This window comes from Siphateles boraxobius, unplaced genomic scaffold (genome assembly GCF_051911475.1).
Source record: "Siphateles boraxobius isolate OS27281-9 unplaced genomic scaffold, OSU_SipBor_1 65, whole genome shotgun sequence".
Classification (NCBI taxonomy): Eukaryota; Metazoa; Chordata; class Actinopteri; order Cypriniformes; family Leuciscidae; genus Siphateles; species Siphateles boraxobius.
This window is the reverse complement of record NW_027509192.1, coordinates 17375457-17403161: the sequence shown is the minus strand read 5'-3', so window position 1 is coordinate 17403161 and position 27705 is coordinate 17375457. Positions and strand designations below refer to the sequence as shown.

The window sequence follows — 27705 nt, the reverse complement described above, 5'->3', positions numbered from 1 at the left end:
GCGATAGAGTCGGTCCCTTCAACCAATATGAGGTCAGGGCACTACAGTCCCTAGTTAATTGTACCCAAGAAAGGTGGTGAGTTACGACCGATGCGAGTTTTGAATCGGAGCCTCCACAAGCTACCGTTCAAAATGCCCACGCAGAGACGCATTTTCAAAGGCATCCGTCCCCGAGATTGGTTTGCAGCCATCGACCTGAAGGATGCGTACTTTCATGTCTCGATTCTTCCTCGACACAGGCCATTTCTGTGCTTTGGGTTTGAGGGTCAAGCATATCAGTACAAAGTCCTACCCTTCAGGCTGTCCCTGTCCCCCGTGTCTTCACGAAAGTCACAGAGGGGGCCCTTGTTCCCATGAGAGAACAGGGCGTTTGCATCCTTAACTATCTCGACGACTGGCTTATACTAGCACACTCTCGAGATCAGCTATACGGACACAGGGACCTCGTACTCAGGCACCTCAGCCAGTTTGGTCTTCAGGTCAACTGGGAAAAGAGCAAACTCTCCCCCGTGCAGAGAATCTCATTTCTCGGTATGGAGTTGGATTCAGTCGCTCAGACAGCGCGCGTCTATAAGCAGCGCGCTCAGTCGGTGCTGAACTGCTTGAAAGGCAGGACGGCGGTCCCACTGAAATTCTTTCAGAGGCTCCTGGGGTATATGGCAGCAGCAGCAGAGGTAACCCCGCTCGGCCTGCTTCATATGAGACTGCTTCAGCACTGGCTTCGCGGCCGAGTCCCGAGATGGGCGTGGCACTCACCGGGTGGCAATCCCACTGCAGCCCGTGGTCAGATCCTTCGTTCCTGCGGGCAGGAATCCCCTTGGAACAGGTATCCAGGCATGCTATGGTATTCACAGATGCCTCTGCCACCGGCTGGGGTGCAACGTACAATGGACGTGCAGTGTCGGTTGTGGACGGACCCCCAACTGCATTGGCACATCAATTGCCTTGAGTTGCTAGCAGTACATCTCGCTCTGAGCCGATTGAAAAGGCCACTACAGGGCAGGGATGTGCTGGTCTGTACGGACAACACTGCGACCGTGGCGTACATCAACTGACAAGGTGGTCTACGCTCCTTTTGCATGTCGCAACTCGCCTGCCAACTCCTCCCCTGGAGTTAGAAGCATCTGAGGTCGCTTCGAGCCATGTATGTCCCCGGCGTGCTAAACCGTGTGGCCGACGAGCTATCACGAGCTGTGCTTCCGGGAGAATGGCGACTCCACCCCCAAGTGGTTCAGCTGATCTGGAGAGAGTTCGGGGAGGCTCAGGTAGACCTGTTTGCCTCCTCAGAGACCTCCCACTGCCAGATGTTTTACTCCCTGTCCGAGGGAACACTCTACACGGATGCTCTGGCACACAGCTGGACCCGGGGCCTCCGCAAATATGCATTTCCCCCAGTGAGCCTACTTGCGCAGACACTGTGCAAAGTCAGGGAGGACGAGGAGCAGGTCCTTCTGGTGGCTCCCTATTGGCCCACCCGGACTTGGTTCCCAGAACTCATACTCCTTGTGACAGTCCCTCCCTGGCCCATTCCTCTGAGGAAGGATCTTCTGACTCAGAGACGGGGCACCCTATGGCACCCGCGTCCAGACCTCTGGAAACTCCATGTCTGATCCCTCATCGGGACGCAGAGGTTCTAGGTGATTTACCCCCAGAGGTTCTTAACAACATCACTTCAACACGGGCGCCGTCCACGAGACGTGTTTGCGCCCTGAAGTGGAACCTGTTAGTCGAATGGTGTTCTTCTCGCCTAGAAGACCCCCAAAGATGTCCGATAGGGTCTATGCGTTCCTTCTTGCAGCAAGGGTTGGAGCGAAGAGTGTCTCCCTCCACCCTCAAAGTACATGCTGCAGCTATTTCAGCATATCACGACCACATAGATGGCAAAACAGCTGGAAAGCATGACCTGGTCGTCAGGTTTCTTAGGGGGGCGAGAGGATTAAATCCTCCTCGACCCCCCTCCATAGCCTCTTGGGACCTTTCCCTGGTGCTTCGAGCGCTTCAGGATGCTCCCTTTGAGCCTTTGCAATCAGTAGACTTAAAGCTTCTTTCCATGCAGACTTTGCTACTGGTTGCTCTGGCCTCTGTCAAGATTGACGAATCGTGCCTAGAGTTCTGGCCAGGTGACAACCATGTGGTATTAAGACCACAGCCTGACTATGTGCCCAAGGTTCCTACCACTCCCTTCAGAGACCAGGTAGTGAACCTGCAAGTGTTGCCCAAAGGGAAAGGCTGTCTCCAAGCAGAGGTTGGCCCACTGGATAGTGGATGCCATCGCTTTGGCTTACCAAGCACAAGGCGTGCCCTGCCCGCTCAGGTTGCATGCACACTCCACGAGAGGCGTTGCATCCTCCTGGGCGCTGGCACGTGGCTCCTCACTAACAGATATCTATAGAGCTGCAGGCTGGGCGACACCTAACACGTTCGCTCCTCCTATCGTCCTTCCAGGCAATAAGGTGTAGAGGCTTGCACGGGACGCTGGATGAGGTTCAGTGGCTGTGGCGCTTTGGTAGGGATTTCTATTGGTCAGTCATGACCTACGTTGTAGTGACTGACTGATAGGGAACATCTCGGTTACATATGGAAACCCTCGTTCCCTGAGGGAGGGAACGGAGACGTAGGTCCCGTCGCCACATCTGCTGCCACCCGCAGGGGTGGCCAGCTTGTCAGGTTGGCTCCTCAGCAAAAACTGAAGTGCAATTGCAGCAGCTGCTCGTTATATACCCGCACTAACGAGGCCACGCAGCAAATGATTGCACGCCAATGTGTATTGGCTTGTTTTAGTTTCACTCTAAGTAGATTGGCCTCTCTAGCGAGATTCCTATTGGTCAGTCATGACCTACGTCTTCGTTCCCTCCCTCCCGAGGGTTACCATATGTTACCAAGGTGTTATCAAATGGCGCTTTTCCACTACACAGTACCAGCTCGACTCGACTCGCCTTTGTTTGGTTTTCCACTGTGTAAAAGTTGTACCTGTACCTGCTTTCGGGTACTTTTTTTCGTATCACCTCCGGCGAGGTTCTAAGCGGGCTGAGGCAATATTAAAATGTGATGTGAAAACACTGCAGACTGCTGATTGGTCAGAGAGAATCATCACTATTAACCGCGCCATCATTGCACGCGCCAGACGGAGCTATTTTTTTCAGCAGTGTTTAGTTTTGCTGCCTTCAGCCTCTCCTGAAACAACGTTTGTCTTCTTGCTGTGAGAAATAGCCACATCCCGAGGATCAAAAACAGCATACACTCGATTTCCTCCATTGTCCTGTATGTGTGTGTGGGTAGCTGGTGTGTGTCGCGTAGTTCCTGTGACGTCGGTATGACGACCAGGTAATATTGTGGAGATACTATCTGCAATGGAAAACGGAGCAAAAAGCGAGCCGAGGTGAGGCGAGTAGAGTCGAGTTGAGCTGACACTGATAATGGAAAAGCACCAAAAGTTTTAGTAATTTTGTGCTGGTTTAAGAAAATGATTGTCATATATATATATATATATATATATATATATATATGACAATCATTTTCCTAATTTCTTCATTTTCTTCATCATTTTCACTATATATATATTAGTGCTGTCAATCGATTAAAAAATTAAATAATTAATCACACATTTTTTCTGTAATTAATCACGCTTCATTGCGATTAAAGAAATAAAAAAGAGTTTTTATTATTTTTATATTGTAATAATCTTACAGTTACTCTCCAAATTAAAGTAGACAGAACTTAAAGACAGTATATTTTAAATATTTGTTGTAATGGCAACTTTTTAGGAATGAAGGCCGGTCTGATACTAATACTGGTCTGATGTCTCTATGGATTTTTTTTTTTAAAAACATTAATGATCGACATTGAACATTACAGTAATTGAAAGCTATTAATTTAGGCATTTATTAGGCTTTAAAAAAAAGAACAACTTTTAATTTAAGTGAACTTGTTGTTAAGTGAACAATCTTCATATCAACCCATAATAAATGTCATTATCACGATCAAAGATGCGAAAGCAGAGATGCAAGTAAACTCTTTATTCAATGTAGAAAGTAGACAAGGTCAGAACACACAAAACAACTGGTAACGCAGGGACAAGATGGTCAGTAGTCCAGGAGTGAAGTGTAGAGATGATGAGTGATGAGATAATTCAGAACCGGACAAGGACAGGAACAGGACAAACGTCGACTGGAACAGGATCAACAACACGAGGGACATCAAACAATGATCTGACAAGGAGAGGAGAGTGCGGTTAGTATTTGAAGGTGATATAATAGGCTGCAGCTGGTGAGAGGATTGCGATCAGCTGGATCGCTAATCCGCATGACTGAGTGGTGACGCCCACTCGCACACACCCACACACATAAACAACAGTAACACAAGACGAGAAGGAGACAATGAATTCATAAACCGTGACAGTACCCCCCTCCCTAGGTATGACTCCTGGCATCCCCAGGCTCCCTTACCTGTCGATTGTAATCATCAATAAGGGAGTGATCCAGGATGTCTCTAGCAGGTACCCAACCTCTCTCCTCCGGACCGTAACCTTCCCAGTCCACCAAGTACTGGAATCCGCGTCCCTTCCGCCTAGAGTCCAGAATACGGTTGACCGAATAAGTGGGTTCCCCTTCTACGAGTTGCGGGGGGGGGGGGGGTTGGGGTCGGTGGGGACCGGGGCCAGTGGATTAATATGAGAGTGAAACACAGGTTTGATTTTGGATACATGAAAGACAGGATGAATCCTCCTGTACACTGGAGGCAAGTTGAGGCGGACTGCCACCAGACTAATGATTTTGGTGACAGTGAACGGGCCAATAAATTTGGGAGCAAGTTTATTAGAAACGGAGCGGAGAGGAATGTCCTTATTAGAAAGCCACACTTTTTGACCAACGACGTATACGGGAGGCTTTGACCAGTGGCGATCTGCCTTGGCCTTTGTGCGCGCCCCACACGTGGAGTAGAGTCTCACAGGTGCGGTGTCCAAGTGCGGTGACACCTCTGGACGAAGGCGTGAGCGGAGGGAACCGCGACCTCGGACTCCAGCCTGGGAAAAATTGGTGGCTGGTACCCTAAACTACACTCAAACAGAGACAGACCCGTGAATGACACTGGTAACGTGTTGTGGGCGTACTCCACCATAGACAGTTGTTGGTTCCATGAGGAAGGGTTCTTGGAAACCAAACATCGCAACACCCTTTCCAGATCCTGGTTGGCTCTCTCGGTTTGGCCATTGTTCTGGGGATGAAACCCTGAGGACAGACTAACAGTCGCTCCCAGTAACCTACAAAACTCTCGCCAAAATTTGGACACGAACTGGGGTCCTATGTCGGAGACCACGTCTGTCGGGAGGTCATGTAAGCGAAAGACGTGATCTACGACTGTGAACGCTGTCTCCTTAGATGAGGGTAATTTGGGTAAGGGAATAAAATGAGCCGCCTTCGAGAATCGGTCCAATACGGTTAAAACGGCCGTGTTACCCTGGGAGGGTGGGAGGGGGGTGATAAAATACACTCGGGAGTGGGTGGGCGTTCGGAGCAATCAAAAATGCGCGACAAAAAATCGGGTTTGATGTTCTTGGAACCCGGGCGGTACGAGAGAGTAAAATAAAAACGTCCGAAAAAAGTGCCCACCGAGCCTGCCTGGAGTTCAATCTTTTGGCGGTTCTGATGTATTCCAAATTCTTATGATCGGTCCAGACAATAAAAGGTACCCCTGACCCTTCTAATCAGTGACGCCATTCCTCCAACTCTAACTTGACTGCCAACAACTCTCTGTTACCAATGTCATAATTGCATTCGGCAGGGGACAAACGATGCGACAAAAACGCGCACGGATGCATCCTGTCGTCTGTGGGAGAATGCTGGGATATCACTGCACCTACCCCCACCTCTGACGCGTCGACCTCCACCACAAACTGACATGATGTATCAGGGGCAATGAGGATGGGGGCGGAAACAAAGCGGCCTTTCAGTTTGGCAAACGCTGCCTCAGCAGTGTCTGACCACCTGAACGAGGTTCTGGGGGAGGTCAAAGCGGTCAGAAGAGCGGCTAGTTGGCTGAAGTTGTGAATAAAATGCCGGTAAAAATTGGCAAAGCCCAGAAACCTCTGTAGGGCCTTACGGGAATCTGGGCTTGGCCAATCCACCACAGCCTTAACCTTCTCAGGATCCATGTGAATTCCCTCAGTCGACACAATGTATCCTAGGAACGGAACAGACTGTGCATGAAAAACGCATTTCTCCGCCTTGACAAAAAGCCCATTCTCTAGCAACCTGTGAAGCACTCGTTGGACGTGCTGAACGTGTTCCTGGAGAGAAGAAGTCTCACACATCGTTGACGAGTGCCTAGAAGACTGCTGAGGAGTTAGACAACCCGAAAGGCATGACCAAGTATTCAAAGTGCCCCCTGGGGGTGTTAAAAGCAGTCTTCCATTCATCCCCCTCCCTAATGCGGACCAAATGATAAGTGTTCCGTAAGTCCAATTTAGTGAAGATAGACGCTCCCTGCAACCCTACCTCCCTAGGTACTCCGCGGGCACGTTTGATAAATCCACTGCCTCCTCCTGAAACATAGAGACAGCAATAGACGAACAGGCAGACACCTGACAGGACTCATGACATTTACTGCTCCACTCCAACACAGATTTCTGCTGCCAGTCAATTCTCGGATTGTGTTTGATAAGCCAGGGGTGTCCAAGAACAACAGGTACGAGTGGAGAGTCCAGTATGTACAATGACAGTGTCTCAGCGTGATTGCCTGAAGTGATGAGTGTGACTGGTCCGGTGATGAGGGAGATGGTGTGAAGATCTTGGCCATTGAGTGCATGAACAGCTATCCTACTGGTGAGAGGTAAAAGGGGAACTTGGAATTTTAGTGCAAATGAATGGTCCATAAAGTTACCTTCTGCCCCAGAATCCACCAGTGCTTGACAGTCGTGATTGTGTACTGACCATCTTAGTCTTACCGGGAGGAGCGTAGATGTGGATGAGGTCTTCTCGGCGGAGATCCCACCCAACAGTAGCCTCATACTTACTGTCGGGCTTGGCATTTTACCGGACAGTTGTAGGCGAAGTGTCCCGCTGCTCCGCAGTAAAGGCAGAGCCCTTGGGACCTCCGCCTTTCCTTCTCCTCCCGGGAAAGCCGAGCTCGCCCGACCTGCATGGGCTCGTGATCGTAGACGGGGCTGACCGCGTCCCCGCCCCTGGACCGCTGGTTCTCGGTTCCTCCCAAGCCCCGGCTGGGTAGTGTCCGGCGTTCGACCCTGGACAGGCGTGCGTCCACTCAGAGAGCCAGGTCCACGAGTCCATTTAGTGAAGGGGGCAGGTCCAGGACGTAGATCTCCCTCTGGACGCGGTCAGCCAGCCCATGCAGGAACATGTCCCACTGCGCCTCCTCGTTCTAGTGACACCCTGCCGTCAGGGTCCTGAACTGGATCAAGTACTCAGACACCAACCTGTCTTCTTGTTTGAGTTCCGCGAGCATCCACGCTGGCTCTCTCCCGGCGACCGCTCGGTCAAACACTCGTTTCATCTCGGCGGAGAGTGCCTGGAACAAGGCGCAGAATGGATCCTGGTTCTCCACACAGCCGTTCCCCAAAGTGCCGCTTTCCCAGTCAGTAGTGTGAGCAAAAATGCCACTTTGGCTGGTTCGTGGGGAAAAGTCCGGGGCTCTAAAGAGAAGTGCATTGAGCAACGGGTTAAAAATGCTCTACAGAAGCTTGGCTCACCATCATATGATTGCAGGACCGGTAGGCGGGGTTCTGACTGGAAAGCATTCTCAGGTGGGATGGGGGGAACGGACAGTGTGGGTGACGCAGTGGGAGCTCATAGTTGTTGTATTTGCTGGGTGAGCTCGGACCCCTGCGTCACCAGCGCCTGAACGGCACGTGCCGTCTTATTCAGATTTTTATCTTGATTGTCCATGCGCTGAATCCTGGAATGAACAAAGTCCTTCAATGGCGTTGAATCACTTGCTGCTTCCATTGTTGGTCAGATCGTTCTATCCCGATCATGCAAGTAAACTCTTTATTCAATGTAGAAAGTAGACAAGGTCAGAACACACAAAACGTCTCAGGTTACGACTGTAACCTATGTTCCCTGAGAACAGGGAACGAGACAATACGTCAACGACGTTATGGGGAACGCCTCAGGCGTGACAGGTGTCTGAAATCACTATCAAATCACGTCAATCATATTGACCGGCGACAGCCCGTGAATCATTAGCGTGAATGATTAACGTGCGACCTGGAAGTATAAAAGGGCGCCTTGCAAACATGACAAATCACCTTATCGTCTGAAGGGACTGTACGGTAGGCAAGCCCCGAGGCATGGCAGGGAGACGTATTGTCTCGTTCCCTGTTCTCAGGGAACATAGGTTACAGTCGTAACCTGAGACGTTCCCTTTCGAAGGGAACTCAACAATACGTCAACGACGTTATGGGGAACGATATACCAACGCCGCCATGCTAAGGGGAGTGCATGCCAAGTGGCAGTGACAACTGTCAGAACCAGCAACTTCAAATGAAACGCTAGAACCACTCACCCTCAGGTCACACTGGGCTGTCAGTGACAGCATTCCCTACGGTCATAGCCCAAGCTACAGCCTCACAGAAAAACCTTCATAAACATGGTTAAATGAAAGGGCTACCTGGGCCGGCTCCGGGCCTGGAACCTCAGCTTCCAATTAGAAGGGGTCCCTTCTAGGGAATGTGGCTAGGGAACCCAAGGGAACCCCAGCCAGTCACTATTCAGGGGAACGTACTCACCCCGAAATGCCACCAGGACGGCCTGACCTGGCGCCAGTACATAGACACTTAGTTCCCATTCAAGGAGGCCTGGAGGAGCCTACTACCTGATAATCACAGCATGTGGGAACTCACCTTCAGGGAGGCCTGGTGAGGCCTACTACCTGACAGCCACAATATTTGGGAGCTCACATTCAGGGAGGCCCAGAGAGGCCTACTACCTGATAGCCAACGTAAGTGGGAATTCGCCTTCAGGGTGGCCGGGTGAGGCCTACTAACTGATAACCATCTTAAGTGGGAATTCACCTTCAGGGAGGCCTGAGTGGCCTACTACCTGATAACCACTGGTAGCTTTGAGCCCTGAGTCAGGGTGATAGTATAAGTTGGCCTGCTAAGGCCAGTCAGCTGGGGACTCGCCTATCAGGGAGGCCTGGTCGGGCCTACTAGCTAATAGCAAGTCATATTCTGCCATAAAGTACACTGTTGGAAACCATACTACACAGCATAATTTACTAATGGGCTTCCAGTAGCGCTATAAGGTATGTCCCACAATGTTGGGACTCACCTCCGAGGAGGCCTGTTTAAGGCCTACTACCCATCAGTGAGTCAACTGCCCGAACCACCAAGGCCATCCACGTAAAGTGAGCTGGCCTACAGTGCCCTCTAGGGGGCTGTCCAATCAAGGAGGCCTGCTGAGGCCTACTACCTAATGGCGCAGCCTTCGTTGGCAGAAAAACTGTTTACACAGCGCCTACAGCATCCTGGTGCCTAATCACATTGCCCATGGCAGTGTACTCCGCAAGAAAGCTAGCACCCTTAAAACAAGGGGAGTACAACATACGCCACTCTGCCTCAACGGAGGCCCCAGTTAGTCAGGGGCCTACCATCTATGCATGGGCGTCAGCTCAGGGCAATGCTCTGGCTTCAGGGGACCGTACTTCGACCAAAGAAGAAGTGAAGCTTACTTCATACTCGACCCGAGCCATAGTGGTGCGAGGTAGGATAAAACAGAACTGGGACTGAAGTGCTCAGACCTACCCTGTATCACAGGGGAATACTCACACCTCACCCTGAGGTTACCAGGGTGCGGGCCTGCCAGCGGCTCTAGGGGTGACAGAAATGTATCTGTGCCCAACCTAGGGGAGTGGGGCTTGAATGAATGCCAACCACCTACAACCTAGCGCTCGAGCAGTAGCTCAGCGAGGTGAGTGAAGCCTAAACTGGCGGCCTAAATCTGTAGGCCAGTTCTGCATGGCAGGGTCGGGCAGGAAACCCAGTCTTCCTCGTGAAGCGAAAGACGGCCTAACCCTGCTCAATAAAGACATATATACCACGGAGGCCTGTTTGAGGCCTACCATGTCCTTACAAACCATCCTCTGCACCACGCTGCATTACTCTAGTCACCCCAGAATGCAGAGAAGGGTGCGGGCCTTGGCCTAACGACTCCCACGGGAGGAGGCTGTTTATACAGGGATGCTAGAAACCAACATTCACAAAGTGAAGGGTCAGAGGAAGAAATGCTAAATTTTTTAGCAGAGCGCCTCTATTATCCCTGGCACAGCCTAGGCCAGCTACAGAGGTGGCCCTGGTGAGGGCCAGCCTGCAAGCATAGATCAATCTGACGGCTCGGAGGAGCCACAGCCTTACTAAAGAATATAGTCTGTATTATTCCATACAAAGGGCTGCAGAATCGCTCAGCCTAATGAAACCCAAACAGAGCTCAAGGGGCGAAATACTCAGGAAGAAGTCAACGGACCCGTGGGCCGGACATAAGATCTATCTGAAGCTCTAGCGTCAGTCAACACTCTAAGTAAAAAATTCTAAGAGAGAGACCAACTACTCTACCCTGAGGTGGCTAACAGCCCGAAGGCTAACATAGTTATCGTTCTGGCCACCTAACGGGGAACTTCAGGGCCCTAATGATCCAGGAAACTTCTCTTACCTTATTACCTTGACATGACCCCATAGCTCTATACAGGGAACGAGGTCTGTAGAGAGATACATCTCGGAATTTTAATTCACAAAAAAATGACTCTTAAAAGACCAGTCAGCTCACCTGCGGCGTGCGGAGTGAAGACTCGCCAGATAGTTCTTTATGACCCTGGGGTCCACCACTTTACATGCCTGAAAGAGGCGTTTCTACTAGCCAAGCCTAGGCGGGCCATTGGAACATCGTTCTTATCATAGGCCCAGCCCCAGGCCTGATGTAATGAACGTCTGGGGAGTCAGAAGAGAGGAGAGGGCTGGATTTCTTTTTAATGAAGCCCTCCGGGGAGATTATCCATCAGCGACACTGTGTGCGCTTGTGCTGGATAACCTCCCTCAGATCCCTCTTCTTGCGGGAGTCACGCCTCTTCTGCGCCCTGTTCCTCCACGGAGGGGGCGCACGAGAGGCGACACTGGCTCTCTGGCCCTGTCTACGGTCCTCGGACCGTGAAGGGCCAGGCCCTCCCGCCTGCCTGGGTGTGGAACCGGATCTCAGCGGTATGCAGGATCCTGCAGCAGGTCAGCCTGGTATGCCTGCAGCACCGCCATAGTGTGCAGGGAAGCACCAGCCTGAACCGCTGTCGTGTATGCTCTGCCATTCAAACGTGCTGTTGACTTTGGCGGTTTGGATGGCAGGGTTGGAGCTCTCAGTGTCGACGCCTGCCCAGACACGAGATAGTTCGCAAACGACTCGTCAAATGGGCGGCATCGACACATACCCATGCTCTGCGATACCCTCAACATCAGCGAAATTAACCCGCTGATGTCGGTGAATACGGGCAGAGTATGGGCTCTTCCATGCCCTCTCGATCTCCGTGTGAAGATCAGGAAGGAATGGAAGGCTCACCTGAGCTGGTGGTGTATGGCAGGGGAGAAACCGATCGCCAAGCCTACCGCGAGCGATCTCTCCTCTAGCGCGTCGCCATGGCAGCTACAGCCTGTCGGCGGCGCGCTCCACAACATCCACCAGGTCTGCATACACGGGGCAGGGTGGCTGAGAGGGTTCAGGATCTACCTTATTATAAACCTCCTCAGCCATCTCCTGCTCGTCCTGAAGAGCAGCAACTGCAGGAAACCATTGGTGCCTGCAGTTCGCCCTCGTCAGCCGTCGAATCATTTGAGAGGTTTACAGGACTCTCAAGATGATCGATGAGCTCTATCTGGAAGCCCATGATGCAAGTCGCCGCTCTGCCTCGGCACGAGCGGGACCATGCGGACCAGACGTTGAACCCCCTTCACTCGAGAAGAGGGCCAGACGAGAGCGGAGCGTTTTAAGAGAAAAACGCTCACAGTTCACACAGAGGATTCCCTCGAGAACCTCTCGTGCGCGCTCTTCTCCCAGGCAGGAAAAAAACACACTCGTGTGTGTACATTTCATTTTCTTACCGTTTCATTGAGTAGCGTTTTCAAACAGACAGTCCCTGAAGACGATGAGATGATTTGTCATGTTTGCAAGGCGCCCTTTTATACTTCCAGGTCGCACGTTAATCATTCACGCTAATGATTCACGGGCTGTCGCCGGTCAATATGATTGACGTGATTTGATAGTGATTTCAGACACCTGTCACGCCTGAGGCGTTCCCCATAACGTCGTTGACGTATTGTTGAGTTCCCTTCGAAAGGGAACAACTGGTGACGCAGGGACAAGATGGTCAGTAGTCCAGAAGTGAAGTGTAGAGATGATGAGTGATGAGATAATCCAGAACCAGGACGTGAACCGAGGAAACAAGAGTTTGACCACAAACAATGATGACCACAGACTGTTGAGCGGCTGTCTTGTATCAGACAAGATTGGGCAAATATTCCACTAGCAAAACTCCAAAAATTAGTATCCTCAACTCCCGAATGATTAAAAAGTGTAATTAAAAGGAAAGGTGATGTGACACAGTGGTAAACATGTCTCTGTCCCAACTTTTTTGGGGTGTGTTGCAGCCACCATATGACATATAAAATGTCATATGGCGCAACTCAAGCAAAATAATTATGATTTAAATTCATGGTAGTAGTAAAAATATTTTTACCTTAGATAATATATTTAAAAACTTCATAAAGATTAAGATGTGCACACTTACATTCACTCAAGGTATGAGGGGAGGAAAACAATTTTACTTGATGGTTACATGACATTTAAGAGTAATTTAATCTAAACTTTTCATGAAAATGGCATAAACGTTTTTCAGAACAATATGACCTCAAATTAACTATAAAATTATAAAAAATATTTTTGCAAGAACTCAGCATGTTTTAAACTATTTTCTTTCAATGGACACTCTTATTTGTTATTTACCTAAAGTATGTTTACCTGTACATTATTATTTTGACACTATTTCTCTTTCATAAGGTGCCTATGTTGTCTCAGTGGAAAGGAAAGTACAGTGTGAAGCTCAACATCACCAACCCAAAAGCCACGAATTGGTTTCTGGACAAAGTGGACAGCTTACATAGTCATTTGGGCATGGAGTATGTCATCCTGGAAGGCGGTGAGGGAAACCTTTTCGAGGAACAGGCCCTGCGCCCCCCTCTTGCATCGGTCGGGGATGAATACATCAGACTCCTTGCTGACCTGGCAGAGAAGATTGGGGACAATACCATTGTGACATCAGGAACAAGGTATTTAGTGTAATTGTTTAAATAATCCCGATCAATCACTGAATTTGCCAAGTAGGTCAGGGATCAATATCCTGGTTGGTCCTAAAAACTGATTTTTGGTTAGATTTAGAGCTGGGGTTGAGAAATGTTAATCCAAAAATTCATCCCATTTGGCAAAATCATGACCATCAACTGCAACCTACCACAATTGGTAGGTTGACTTTGTTCAGACAGGGAACCAAAATCCAAAATCTATTCTTAGCGAGTCCAACTCAAATCTGTAGTTGTACTCTTAACCACCCAAAAAAAGTCAGATTTTTACAAACCTGATCCAAACCACATGCGTACGTGTGATTTGAAATCTGATTGAAATGGATTTTGGAAGATCTTATTTATGATTAATCATGTTATCAGCACAGTGGATATATCATGTGTAACTACAGGCGCAATTTCCAGTTTTTCATCCCCTTTTCCCACATTAAAAGCGAATGATATTTGTTGTAGAAGAAAACATCTTTGCATTTTTCCGACTCCAGTGTCAATTAACATCTAGAGATGTAGCTTATATCGATTATGATTTGAACACTCAGATCTAAAATAGGCCAAAAATCACATGTGGACAGTCACTCATTTGAAAAAAAAACTTTCCCATTTGAAAAAATATTGGATAATGTGTCAAATTGTTTTCTAACTGGCCAATTTTTGTTGCACAGGTCCAACCACAAACTGCTGTTCATCCGCATGAGTGCACTACAGTCAGACTGGAGTTACTCCGGCCTCAAGGGCATCATTCCATCCCTGCTGCATCACAGTCTTCTGGGATATAATTTCTTCATTCCTGATGCAGTAGGTAATACCTGCCCACATACACATGAATACACATTTACACACATTTATCTTTTGTTACAATGCATACCATAAGACAATATCATTTAATAAACTGTCTTATTGAATCCTTTACAAAAACAAAGGAGTATCCTCACCGCTAACTGGCACACAGTTGTATACATCCTTGCGTCACATCCTTGTCTTTCGCTTCGGAGCCAGACAGTGAATGCAATTCCTGCTCTGCAATCTTATCTGAGAGTGTTTTAATTTCAAAAGACAAGTCTGCTTCTTCAGGAGAATGCCTCTTCAAGCTGGTCTTCAGAACAAGAGAGAGTAGTTTCCTGAAAGAGCATACATGGTTTGACACTGCGTCTTTTTCAAGACGTCATTTAAACCGTGTTTTTCTGGATGCGATTGTTACCTATTCTCATTTGATGGCCATGACCACTGTTTCACATGCCTGGGCTTAAGTGTGTTGAGACTGCGTTTGGAGGTTGTTCATGTTCTCTTATGAGAGCATGACCACGTCGGCACGTTGTTCGCCTCCCTTTTCTTGTAAAGGCTTGAGCCACTCAGCATGCCATCTGCGCTCTAGATGCGCTGTCGAGACTCAAATGCCTCAAACGAGGTGGAGTACCTTTGCCTAATCCCCGATCTAGTTCCTCTTCTGGTGGCCACCAGAAAAAGGCAACTTTGGCTGATAGCACTGGTGATCTGAGGATTACAGTGAGCATTCCCTGACGAGACCACCTCCTCGGGCCCCTCACTCCTCTAGCGCATCGCAAACATGCTGAGGATGCGTTCGTAGGTGGTTTATGCTCTCTCATGAGAGCATGACCACGTCGCCAGGTTGTTCGTCTTGCTTTTCTCTTGAGGGCTTGAGCACTCAGCGTGCTGTGTGCCATCGAGGTTGATGGCCAAGTTCACTGTTTCGCATGCCTGGCAGATTTCGGATGGAATTATGGTCCTTCTCATGAGGGATCAAGAATTTCGTTCGGGCTCCAGGGTAGGATCAGATTTCGATCGCTGCATCGGAGAGAGGGCTGTTACGCTCTGGAAATGAAGATGATGCTGAGTTCCCACTGTGGTGTGTGTGCTCATGCTGAATCAGATTTAGACTTGATAGCCACACTTTCCCGGGCTACTCTGGGGGTGCAGTGCGATGCGTAAACGCGTTGTCCCGCTCCGTGCCTGCCCGGATGTGTGTGAAAAACTTTGGCAGTATGAAAGCATATTGGCTCCAATATGGCAAGCCTAACATGCCAAAATCTGCAGAAAAAGTTTTTCCTCTCCCACTACTCTTGGTGGTACTCTTTGGTGCAAATTAGCTTTGCTAATTGCAGACCGCCTCTTCCCTGCATGTGATGGTCACCCTACAAATCTGTGGAAGGCCAAAACATACAATGCACGAGGGTAGTTCTGAGTCGGGGTTGAGATGGGCATAGTGACTGACCGTGGTTTAAGTCACAGCTCTAGCCCTCGGTCAGACAAAATCCACGCTGATGGTCCAGAAGTGCCCCAGGGCTAAACCTTGCAGAGGTGCGAGACATCGCCAAAGTTCGCTTTCACGAAGCTCCCATCTCACAAGGTGGCCTTTTTTGGCGACACTGTTGGAAACTGTGCCCAGCGGTTCTCCACAGTTCAGAAGCAGGCTGACGTAACCAAGAGCTTGTCCTGATGTGCTACCATAGTTACTCGTGGGCTTCCTCTCAGTCTGTTTGTTGCCAAGGGTGTCAGTTCCCTGCGAAAAAAAAAAAAAAACTGTCACAGCCAGCTCTACTGTGACATTGAGCTTTCGCAGGAAGATGGCGCCACCTGTCTCAGGACAGGCGACCTAGAGTCAGCAGCTCTTCCCTGGTGGAGGGCCAAGCAGAGAATCTTTTTGTTTAATCAAAATCGGTTCCCAAATTCTCAGTAAGAGTAGCTTCTTTATCTCTGAGTCTCAAAAGGATGGCAGTGAGCGATGCTTCCATGCCTTGCCACTCCCGTCCCCCTCTATCACCAGTGGTCAGCAGTGTGCGGCTCGGGGATGCCACCAAGCCTTCCCACGCACCCTCTGCCCCACCTTGGAACCAGGTAAGTGTGGCACAACACACTCAGACTCCGCTTCGGGCCCCCTCAGTGCCTCCTGAACCGAGTCCCTGTGTTCCACCTCGCTGCCCCACCACTGTCTGTGGGCCCATTGGTCCCGCTTGTACGGTGTCTGGAGGCCTGGCTAGCACTTCCCAGCCTGTCTCACTGGCTAATCCATACCATCAGACTCAGCTATGCGATTCAGTTCACCTGGCGCCCACCCAAGCTCAAGAGCATCCACTTCACCCCCGTGCGGAGTTGCAATGCCCCTGTCTTGTGGGCAGAGATCGATGTCCTACTGGCGAAGGACGCGATCAAGCCGGTCCTTCCAGACGATATGACGACAGAGTTATCAGCCCCTACTTCATTTTACCCAAGAAAGGTGGTGGGTTACGGCCAATATTGGACCTGCGAACCTGGAATCGGGCCCTTCACAAGCTCCCGAGGTCCAAGTCCCGAGATGGGTGTGGCAGAGCGGCAGGTACCGGGTGCACGTCGCACTGCTTCCAAACCTTGAGCCCGTGGTCGGAGCCTTCATTTCTACAGGCAGGTGTTCCCCTAGAACAAGTGCCCAGGCATGCTATGGTCTTTACAGATGCCATTGCCACTCGCTGAGGGGCCACGTACAACGGACAGGCATTTTCAGGTCTGTGGATGGGGCCTCAACTGCATTGGCACATCAATTGCCTCGAGTTGCTCACATTATGCCTTGCGCTGGACCGCCTCAAAGGGTTGCTATATGGCAAGCACGTACAGGTCCGTACAGACAGCATTGCGACCGCTGTGTACATCAACCATCAAGGTGGTCTTCGCTCCCGCGCGCATGTCGAAACTCTGCCTCCATCTTCTCCTTTGGAGTCAGAAGCATCTGAGGTCGCTTTGTGCCATTCACATCCATGGCGTGCTCAATCGTGCAGCGGACGAGCTCTCACGACAGCCTACGCTTCAGGGAGAATGTCGTCTCCATCCCCAGGTGGTCCAGCTCCTATGGGACTTCTTCGGAGCCGCACAGATAGATCTGTTTGCCTCTCCGGACTCGACCCATTGCCAGTTGTTTTATTCTCTGACCAAGGGGACCCTCGGCACGGATGCACTGGCGCACAGCTGGGCCCCTGGGCCTACGCAAGTATGTGTTCCCCCCAGTGAGCCTTCTAGCACAGACACTGTGCAAAGTCAGGGAGGACGAGGAGTAGGTCTTGTTAGTTGCGCCATATTGGCCCAACTGGACCTGGTTCCCAGAACTCATGCTCCTGGCTATTGCACCTCCTTGGCCCATTCCTCCTTTGGACCTGCTTTGGACTCGCGTCCAGACCTCTGGAAACTCCATGTCTGGTCTCTGGACGGGATGCGGAGGTTCAAGGTGACCTACCCAAGTTGCTGATAGACACCATCACTTCTGCTAGTGGAACCTGTTCGTTGAATGGTGTTTTTCCCACCGGGAAGACCCCCGAAGATGTCTGATCATGTTGTGCTTTCTTTCCTGCAAGATGGGTTGGATGGGCTGTCTCCCTCCACCCTCAAGGTGTATGTTGCCACTATCGCCGCACATCATGATGCAGTTGAAGGTAAGTCATTGGGAAAGCATTCCTGAGGTTTCTGAGGGGAGCGAGGAGACTGAATCTTAGGACCTCAGATCAGCTCTTCGTCTGTTACGGAGGCCAGCAGAAGGGAAAGGCTGTCTCCAAGCAGAGGTTATCCCACTGGATAGTGGATGCCATCGCCTTGGCTTAGGAAGCCCAAGGCGTGCCATGCCCGTTCGGGTTGCGAGCACACACAACTAGAAATGTTGCTTCCTCCTGGGCGCTGGCTCAAGGCGCCTTGCTGACAGATATATGCAGAGCTGCGGGCTGGGCGACACCTAACACGTTCGCTAGATTCCATAGTCTCCGTGTAGAGCCGGTTTCGTCTCGTATACCTGCCCACAGTGGCCAGTAGGGCAAAGGACCCGTTCTTAGTGTCGGCTTGCAACATCACTCCTGCCATCATGGGCCGGATACGTGCGTCTATTTTCTTAAGTAGTGTTCCCCAGAAATGGCTAACCCCTTTGGCAGCCGTCACCCCTGTGGCAGTCAGACGTCTGACGCCAGGCCTACACTCGTATGCATTGTGGAACCTGTGCTAGGCTGGTTGTCCATATGTAGCTGTCCCTGCGGCGACCCCATATGTGTATTCCTCCACGATCAGCTCCTCTGCGGACGAGCCTGTGTCTTTCCCTCGATAGAGCACACTCTGTTGTCTCTGCTGCTGTTCTTTTCTCCCTAGAATTAAGCTGGAACCACCCCAGAGACTGCCATATGTTGTACTACCCTGCTTGGCTAGTCCATATGTGTAACCGTCACAGTGCCTCCCTCCGGGGTAGGATGTGGCTTCCGCAGCGCTCCCTTCCCCAAGGGCACACTTTCCCAGCGTTATCCAATAAGTCACACTGAGTGGGTCTTGCTGAACAGCAATGAATGACCTTCTCTACTTAGAGCTCCTACTTCTGCCAAACACTGCGGTCAGGCCAGGAGGCTACTTACGTAGTAGTGACTGACAAAGGGGAACGTCTCAGTTAAGTATGGTTACCCTCGTTCCCCGAGGTGGACATAAGACCCCTCGCCACGGGTGCTGAGCTTCCGCTGTACGGCCGAGTCACAGGTCCGCCTTCTCAGCGGAAAAACAAGGATGCGATGCACCTGCTGTTAATTAAATGCTTGCGCTGCGATGCACACCTGCTGGTGCAATTATCGCATGCCAATGTGCATTGGCTCGTTTAGTTTGACTCGTAGCAAATAGGCTCTCGCAAGTGATCCCCATTTGTCAGTCTTGACTTACGTCTCCATTCCCTCCTCGGGAAACGAGGGTTACCATACGTAACTGAGACGTTATGCAGTCAGAATTGTGAGAAATAAACTCTTGAGCTTATAACACACAATTGTGACTTAAATAACGCAATTAAATAAAAATAAAATAAACTTTATATATCGCAATTTTGACTTAATCTCTCAGATCAAGAAATTATTCTCACTTTATTTCTCACTTTATTCTGTGGCGGGAACCAGCTTCCATACATTTCACCCACAAATCAAAGGAAAAAAATATTATATTTTGCATTAAGAAAATTAAGTCTCTTTTTAGGACAGTTATGACTGTTTTACTTTGACAATTAGACACATTTCTCTAACAAATGCCTGTAATAAACTGTAAAAATATGTTAGATGTTAAATATATTGATTTAGGTGTTCAAAAAATGCATTACAGTTCAGAATCACAACAAAGAATATTGGGAAAAGCAGCAATGATAATTAAGCACTAAATTCTCCTGAAAATAATCCCCCATTGCAAAAAATTACTGATTATCCTAAAATTCCTTCTATTTCTTCTTCTTTTGAATATAGTTATAGACAGCACTTTATATTATATCATATACAATTTTGTATAAAACCGTTTTGAATAATCCCATATGATTATATATTTCTATTTTTACATGTGAATACATTTGCATTCCTCAATGGAAGGAGGTTCTTTCTCTGCCGAACTGGTTGCAGACGATGAGCTCTTCGTTCGCTGGCTGGGAATCGCAGCCTTTCTTCCTGTCATCAGCTTCCAGACACCTCCGTGGGTCTTCGAGAAGGAATGGGTGAGTGCAACAAGGACGGGTCCTCGGCCCTATCCGGGTTTAGCTTTCAGTTCAATTTTTCCCCCCGTTGTGGTCAGGAAATAAAAAGGGATAACATGGAGCTAAGTGTAATAAAGACTGAGTTCCCTGGTAGGAAAACTTGGTGCAATATGTTGACCATTGAGAGTTAAACGCCTCAGAATGAGAGATTTCTTTTTCACTCTTAACATAACGGAATCTAATATTCATTCACTCCATGGTGTATCATGAAAATGCCCTTCTCCAAACACTATCTAAATACATACCAGAATATCTAGTCTCAAGCACTGATATATTTGAGCCCATAGAGCACGGTTTGAGTTTAGGACCAGCACAGAGGATCCTCCAGGTGGCCGTTTTTCTTGCATTTCATGGTGCAATTGCTTGGCCTTTCCCTAACATCACCTGTGGTTAAGGGTCCATCTGGTCTGTATTAGTGACTCTCAATCTTAACTGTAATGAGAACCGCTGTACCAGGAATAATGAATCGCTGGATAAGTGGAAAAAAAAATTCCAGAGACAATTACATGTTTCGTTTGTGATTTGACTTTACAGTCCAGAATAGGGGGTGGTTCTTTTTTCTAATCACTGGTAGAAGTAGATCTTTCAATGCATTTCATTGCTACGAATGGACACATGTGGTTATATTTAGCAGAAAGTAGAGGGACAGCTGACTTTAAAATTTAAGTTCTGAAAGTTAATCACTGCCATTACAATGAACAGGCACTGAAGTTTCAAGCTTAAAGGGATAGTTCACCCAGAAATGAAAATGAAGTCATCATTTACTCAACCTGGTGTTGTTCCAATGCCGTTTGCCCTTTTTTTATTTTTCAGACCACAAAAGGATCTTTTTTTTTTTTTAATGTCCTGCTCGCGCTTGTCCATATAATGGCCGTGAATAGCGATCTGAGTCAAGCTTTAAAAAAAAAAAGTATCACAGAATGATCCCATGGGACACGAGTTGTTTATTCCAAGTGTTGAAATCCAAGGTATGTGTCACATGGGGTCATTCTGTGATGCTTTGGCATCTTTTTCTAAAGCTTGATGCTGGTCACTATTCACTGCCATTATATGGATGCAGGAATATTTTTTTATAAATGCTCATTTTGTGGTCCAAAAAAAACACAAACAAAATGGCATATACGACATTGGAACAATAGCAGGGTGAATAAATTACATTTTAAATTTAATTTTTGGGTGAACTAACCCGATAAAAAATGACACATTCTAAAGTATTATAAAAGTCATCTTACAACTACTTAACATTTTCTCATTTAGTGTCTGAGGATAAAGGATTTGGAATGGCATTGGGAGAGTAAATTATGACAATTTTAGGGTGAACAATCCCTTTAAGAACTGTTTGACTTCTGTGAGAAAATGGTATTGGAGAAAATAGTGAGAAAACAGTGAAAAAATAGTATTGGAACATGCAATCATTTTGATCTTGGCTCATGGATATTATCTGGACAGTCTTAACCCCTTTAAATAATAATTAATTAGTATTGATGTTAAATGTGTTGATCAGACTGAAAGGTTTTACTTGCCTTTATTTTCCTTTCTGTTTGATTGGCCTCTGCTGGCAGTGTGTGTGTGTGTGTGTGTGTGTGTGTGTGTTTGTGTGTGTGTGTGTGTGTGTGTGTGTGTGTGTGTGTGTGTGTGTGTGTGTGTGTGTGTGTGTGTGTGTGTGTGTGTGTGTGTGTGTGTGTGTGTGTGTGTGTGTGTGTGTGTGTGTGTGTGTGTGTGTACTAGCTTTTATGCGATTACCCATCACCAACACCCATTAGAGACGCAATGACTATGTTGGGTCTAAATATGAGGTTAAAAAACGGGAATGGAAGCCACAGGCCTGTTTTCCCCATTTAAAATTAGACTGAACTCAGGCAGTTATTCAAAATTCATCTCATGAAACTTTTTTCAACTAGAGAATACATTTTTTATGAACGTGGTTTTGCTTTGTTTCCATCGCCAGAGGCTGGCTAGGATGTTAACTGAAGGATGTGACCTCTCAAGGAATGTTAGAAACGAACCACAGCAGAACTAGACGAGAACAGTGTCGAACAAAACTCACATCCTCTTTCATATAAGTTTTATTAAGCATTCACTGACAGTCTCACCTTCCTTCTAGGTCCTAAACCTCACCAGATTCTACATAGCCAAGCACCATGACTTTGTCGTTCCTTTGGTCCTGAAATACGCAGAAGAATGGCAAGAAGCTGGAAACCCCATCTACAGACCGCTGTGGTGGCTTAGTCCAAATGACCCAATCACATTTACCATTGATGATGAGTTCCTCATTGGAGATGAGGTAAGCTGCGTCCAATCGGCCCATAAAGGAGTGACCTGAGTGTAAACTCCTTGCTCAAAGACAGTGACCGTGATTTTACCTAGTAGGACATGCTCCTGGATCATTTGTTGGTTTTGGAACAACACAGTCCAAACCTCCAAACCTAACCTGAAATCTGGTGAGATGTTAGTCAAAAGAAACTGAGATAACGAAGACTTAGATGCACACTGTTAAAAAATAAAACCGTGTTGATGAGAATATGACAAAAAGAAAATAACACAACAAGAGATGAGTAAGCTGAAGCTGAACAGTGAATGAACACTGATAACGTGAAGCCCTTTGCTGCAGGTTAAGGGCACATTTACACGACAACGATGTACTAAAAACGGAAACGTTTTTCCTTTGCATTTTTACCGTACAGACGACAATGTTGTCAAAAAGTTCACACGGATCCAAAAAAATGACTAATGACGCTGTATTATTCATTCCAGGACAATAGGTGGCGATGTCACTTTATAAAGAAACACTTCATGCCTATAGACTGAACATGTATTACGCATGTGCTTGATGTCACTGTTTCCACAGAAACGATAGCAGTTTCGATTTCAAAAACTTGCACTTTGAACCTCATTTTAAAAAGTTTGAATTTTCAGATCCCTCTGTTGTCGTGTAAATGGCCAAAAACACATCAAAAGTTTTACATATTTAGTTAACCAAACAAGCCAAACATGATTATGTATTTCTGCTCAGCTAGCGACACTGGACATCAACTACCCGACATACACTAATACCTTTTCATATACTGTCTACTTTCTATGTATAACAGTTCTATCTAATAACGAATTAGACAGGACTGTTAGACAGATCGTAAACTAATGAACACTTTATTAGTCATGACTAAAAGTTGGGCTCTTCTGTCATTTTTGACTGAGAATTGTTGTTTTTTTTACTTCATCGGAATGATAAGAAACTTGGTGAAGGTGATGGCATGGACATGATTTGAAAAGGTTAAATGGTCACACTTCTATTGTTCGTGGTCAAAAATAAGCACATTGGAAATGAATGGGAGACGAATTTCATCTAGTGGGAATATTTGGTACTACACCCAAACAAAATCTTTCTGAAAACTTTTTTTGAGATATCAACCTCAAATTTGGAACATAGCTTGTTTAGATGTATGGCTTTGATTTTCCCACATTTTTTTAGTAAAATGTGTTTTGGAAAATATATATTTCATATAAAGGTTGAAAACTTTAATTTTTGTGCAATTGTCACAGCAATAAATGTAAAACTAACTTCCAAGTTCACCTTTTAAACTTTTTTCACTTCAGCAATAACCTGCCAAGTGTCATCTTTAAAAAGAGACCAAACAAGTCTTTGTTCCAAAGCAGTAAAGATTTATGACAGTTTAAGTTGGAAATTTCATTTTCAGTTCCATGCTCAAAAAGTGAATAAATGGCTACAGCATAAATATAATATAGTACCATAAAATCCCCTAAAAATATTAAATAAAAATATTATCAAACTAAAATATAGTACATTCATTTCATTGAAAAACAACAACAATTCTGTAATTTTTGAAGGCCATGCAAAGAGCACCCGAGGGTAGATGATCTCCGTTATTGTACACTTGAAGTTGTTCTCTTTTTTTTCTAGGTTCTTGTTGCTCCGGTTACAGAGAAAGGAGCTTTACAAAGAGACATTTACCTGCCAGAGAGTGCCTTTCAGTGGCAGGACACTAACAATGCTCAAGTGTTTGATGGAGGGACGTTTCTGGAAAGTTACCCGGTCGGCCTTGGGGACGTGCCAGTTTTTGTACGATGGAGATCCTGAGGCTTACTTACAACTTTTTTCTATTTTTGAAATTTTCACTTGTGCTGATCTCAACTGCACTTTCCATAAATACCATTATCTGTGTCTCAAGGAATCTTGAGATTAGGTAGAAGATCATTTTACATTTGCACTTTAAATATCAAAGTGATTTGTATTTTCTCATGATTTTTAGATCCCTCGCGTTTTTCTTCATTACTTGTTTTGTTATTTCATGAGATTTTTTGGGGAATTTTTTCTTCTTCAGAACGCCGTTTACATTTGATAAATTTATAAAAATCTTGAAAAATCATATAGCCTCTTAAAGTTAAATTGTTATCATGATATGGAGCTATTAATCAAACCCTTTGCTTAAAAACAATCAATGGAATTTTACGAAGACCAAACAATCGAATGAAAATTGAGAAAGACTCTACAAGGACAAACCAATGCGCTAAATGGATGAAGATGAAAATACCTTAAACATCACTCATCTCAGCTGGGTTTTTACTTGAACGTTGCTGAATACTTGCTGTAGTTTGTAATGTTTTAACTGTACCTCAAGTTCTCATGGTGTTTTTTTATGCAAATTTTTCAGCATGAACTGTGAGAGAAGCACTTATTGAGGAGACTGAAATGAAGGGCTTTTAACGTGAATAGCACAATAATTTTTTTACTACATATACAAGAATATTGAAGATCAATCAATAGTAGTAGAATATGAGCCAATGTAATTTTTTTTTTCATAGCTGTACAGTCTTAGTTTTAATGCTGAACACAAAAGGACAAATTGTTTCTTCATAATGGTTGTTTTTGAGAGATTTTGATATTATGCTGATTTTAATAATTATTTGTTTAGATTCTTACATTTGACCAGATTAACCAATATGGTATTTCTAGATATTAATTAATTCATACTGTAGGACATTATTGAAGGTAGAATTAGAGTTTTGTATTTATATCACTTCAGACTAAACTTGATCATTCGTTGACGTCTGCCTTAACTTTAGAAAAACTTTGATGATTGTAGCGGCATTTGTACATTTTGTGGTCATGTTTAAAATACCTGGTTTTATGAAATATAGTTGCTAATTATTAGAAAGCTGAATTCCACCATTACAAATGATTTTACAGCCTGAGGGCAACATTTGTCCTGTAGAATTGTGGTTTAAAGTGCTCCTATTATGCAATATTAAAGGTTCCTAAATACTTTTGGAGGTCTCCTACAATCGGTTTACATGCATCCAAGGTCAAAAACACTTTAATTTTCTCATAATATACATTGCAGCCTCAGCTCTTTTCTCACATTGTCTGAAACGGCTCGATCAAGGATTCAGTCTAAACCCCTCCTTTCTGAGAGCCTACTCTGTTCTGATTGGTCAGATGACCCAGTCTGCTGTGATTGGTCTACTCTGCTCTGATTGGTCAGATGGCCCAGTCTGTTATGATTGGTCTACTCTTGTCAGATGGCCCAGACTGTTGTGATTGGTCTACACTGCTCTGATTGGTCAAATGCCTCAGTTTTGATTGGTGTGCTCTGCTCTGACTGGTCAGATGTCCAAGTTTGTTGTGATTGGCCTACTCTGCTCTGATTAGTCAGATGTCCCAGTATGTTGTGATTGGTCTACTTTGCTCTGATTGGTCAAATGCCTCAGTTGTGATTGGTGTACTCTGCTCTGTTTGGTCAGATGTCCCAGTTTGTTGTGATTGGTCTACTCTGCTCTGATTGGCCAGACGGCACAGTCTGTTGTGATTGGTCTACTCTGCTCTGATTGGTCAGAAGTCCCAGTTTGTTGTGATTGGTCTACTCTGCTCTGATTTCGGTTTATAGTCCGATCAAGTGTTTACAGGTCCTATAGAATGGATTAGAAAAAGTTTTTTCCCACCCATTTCAAACCGATTTTCAGCACTTCCGAATCTTTAGAAACTTTTGAGACCTTTTACATTCACAAATAGCTATATTACACACTGCATGAATGGCAATATTTGAAAAAAAGCATAATAGGGGCACTTAAAGTGAGTTTGGTAAAATCCAGATGAACATTTACAATTATTTGATACATGTGCTGCTACTCAGCTTGTGAATCTCTTGTGTCTTGACAAGGTCCAACCTTGGAGCATTGGTCCCTGTGCTAAAACACTAAATCACAATCACCACCATGTGAATCTACAGTGCAGAGAGGAGAACTCGCGAGTGACTGACTGATAGGGAACTTGATCAGTATCACCTGATACGCGTGGCCAACTTGGAATGTCCTCTTAATCATCACTGTGATTTTTAATTTTTACTGTATCTGCAGGTTTCTCAGGTCAAAGATATCAAATCCAAAAGAAAGAAAATGTCTTACGCCCCAGCGCACTGTTAATGTCTTAATCTCTTAATGCTCTTTTCATTTAAGCATTTACAGAAGAGCCTAATTGTGGTGATCTTATATAGAATGGTGTTTTGGGAGCCTTGTTTTGCTTGTATTTTATATTAAAATGCTACGCTATGAAAATGATATTCTGAAAAGTTCCCTGCTGCGCAATCTTTGACATTTTTTTTTTAGAAATCAGGTGCCACAAGCCATTCAGAAATATGCATATATCATATGACTCTGCCATTCAACTTTTCTGTCTTGTCAATCGGAAAAATAGAGATGTCAATCTGCAATAAAGTTTACATTTTGTTACTGTATAGGAGCCTGTTGTTTGCAAACTAAATCCTATGAAACCTGTCAAGATCATGTCCCATTCTACCCCAAAGTTAAAAGAAGCAAAGAAGAAGGCATAAAGAAATATAAACCTATTTTGGGAAAATAGCTTTTCTGTTGTTGTTAAAAATCCTCATTATTATAAATTGGAGATAATAACATAACATAAAATGTTATGTTAACATGGATATTATATGTGTAATTTTAAGTAGATATATTACATATTATTGTATAGTATTATTAAATATTATGTAAACTATTTACACATTCAACTATTTAATCATTCAGGTGAAATATGTAAATAATAATAACTGTGAAAATGGCACAATGCAAAATATAGCCATAGGCTTCATTGCAGAATAAAATATAATTTCTTCATTCACTTAAGCCTCGAAGACATAATTACCACATGCATAATATAGGTATACAGTATGTGTAGAATTCCATGCAAATAGAAATACACCAATTTAGAGGTGTTGGAATTCCCACCATGGTCAGATGCAATAAACACCGGGAAATTCAAGTAAGCGTCCACACTCACAGTATCAGTGGCTCTGCTGACGATGAAAACCTGCACTAATTCCACTTAAACCCAATTTAAATTATTTATAGTAGGAGCATGCAAACGGAATCATATGGAAAACACATTCAGGGGGCCCTACCTATTCCATTACAGACATAGGTAAAAAATTTACACAAATTTGTGTAAGAAGGTTTATGTAGGGCCTACTCTCTAAAATTTGCTCTGCTGGTGTTTCATGCATGAAGCCCACGAGTTCATCAGATAAAAGTCACATCATACAGCTAACTATACAAATGTCTTTCCTCGTAGACTCCACAGCTTCACACACACTATAATAGTTGTGAAATTGTGGGCTGATGCACTTTTAGGTTTAAATAGTCTGTTAAAGTGAAAAAGTTCATATGAAAAGATTTTTTTTAACTAATGTGAAAAAATGTGGCGTCTGGTAATAGTCGAGATGCGGTTTGGAGAACTTTCTGTGTGTTCAATAACAGCATGCAATAGACCAAACATTTTTTGAGGTTGCACATTAAGCGTGCTTTCAGTCGTCTTTTGGCATGG

The 27705-nt window shown here is 45.9% G+C and overlaps 1 protein-coding gene across 1 annotated transcript in view; it reads left to right on the top strand.

The window, feature by feature from the left end:
- The window catches only part of LOC143721132 (SITS-binding protein), a 72119-nt gene extending 45514 nt beyond the window's left edge, over positions 1 to 26605 (top strand). Inside the window, exons 6-10 of the mRNA XM_077211343.1 lie at positions 13050 to 13318; positions 14011 to 14147; positions 19696 to 19817; positions 21961 to 22140; positions 23776 to 26605. Of these exons, the coding sequence (XP_077067458.1) occupies positions 13050 to 13318; positions 14011 to 14147; positions 19696 to 19817; positions 21961 to 22140; positions 23776 to 23952 (885 nt within the window). The 3' untranslated portion in view covers positions 23953 to 26605. The remainder of the gene's footprint in view (positions 1 to 13049; positions 13319 to 14010; positions 14148 to 19695; positions 19818 to 21960; positions 22141 to 23775) is intronic.
- The last annotated feature ends 1100 nt before the right edge of the window (positions 26606 to 27705 follow it).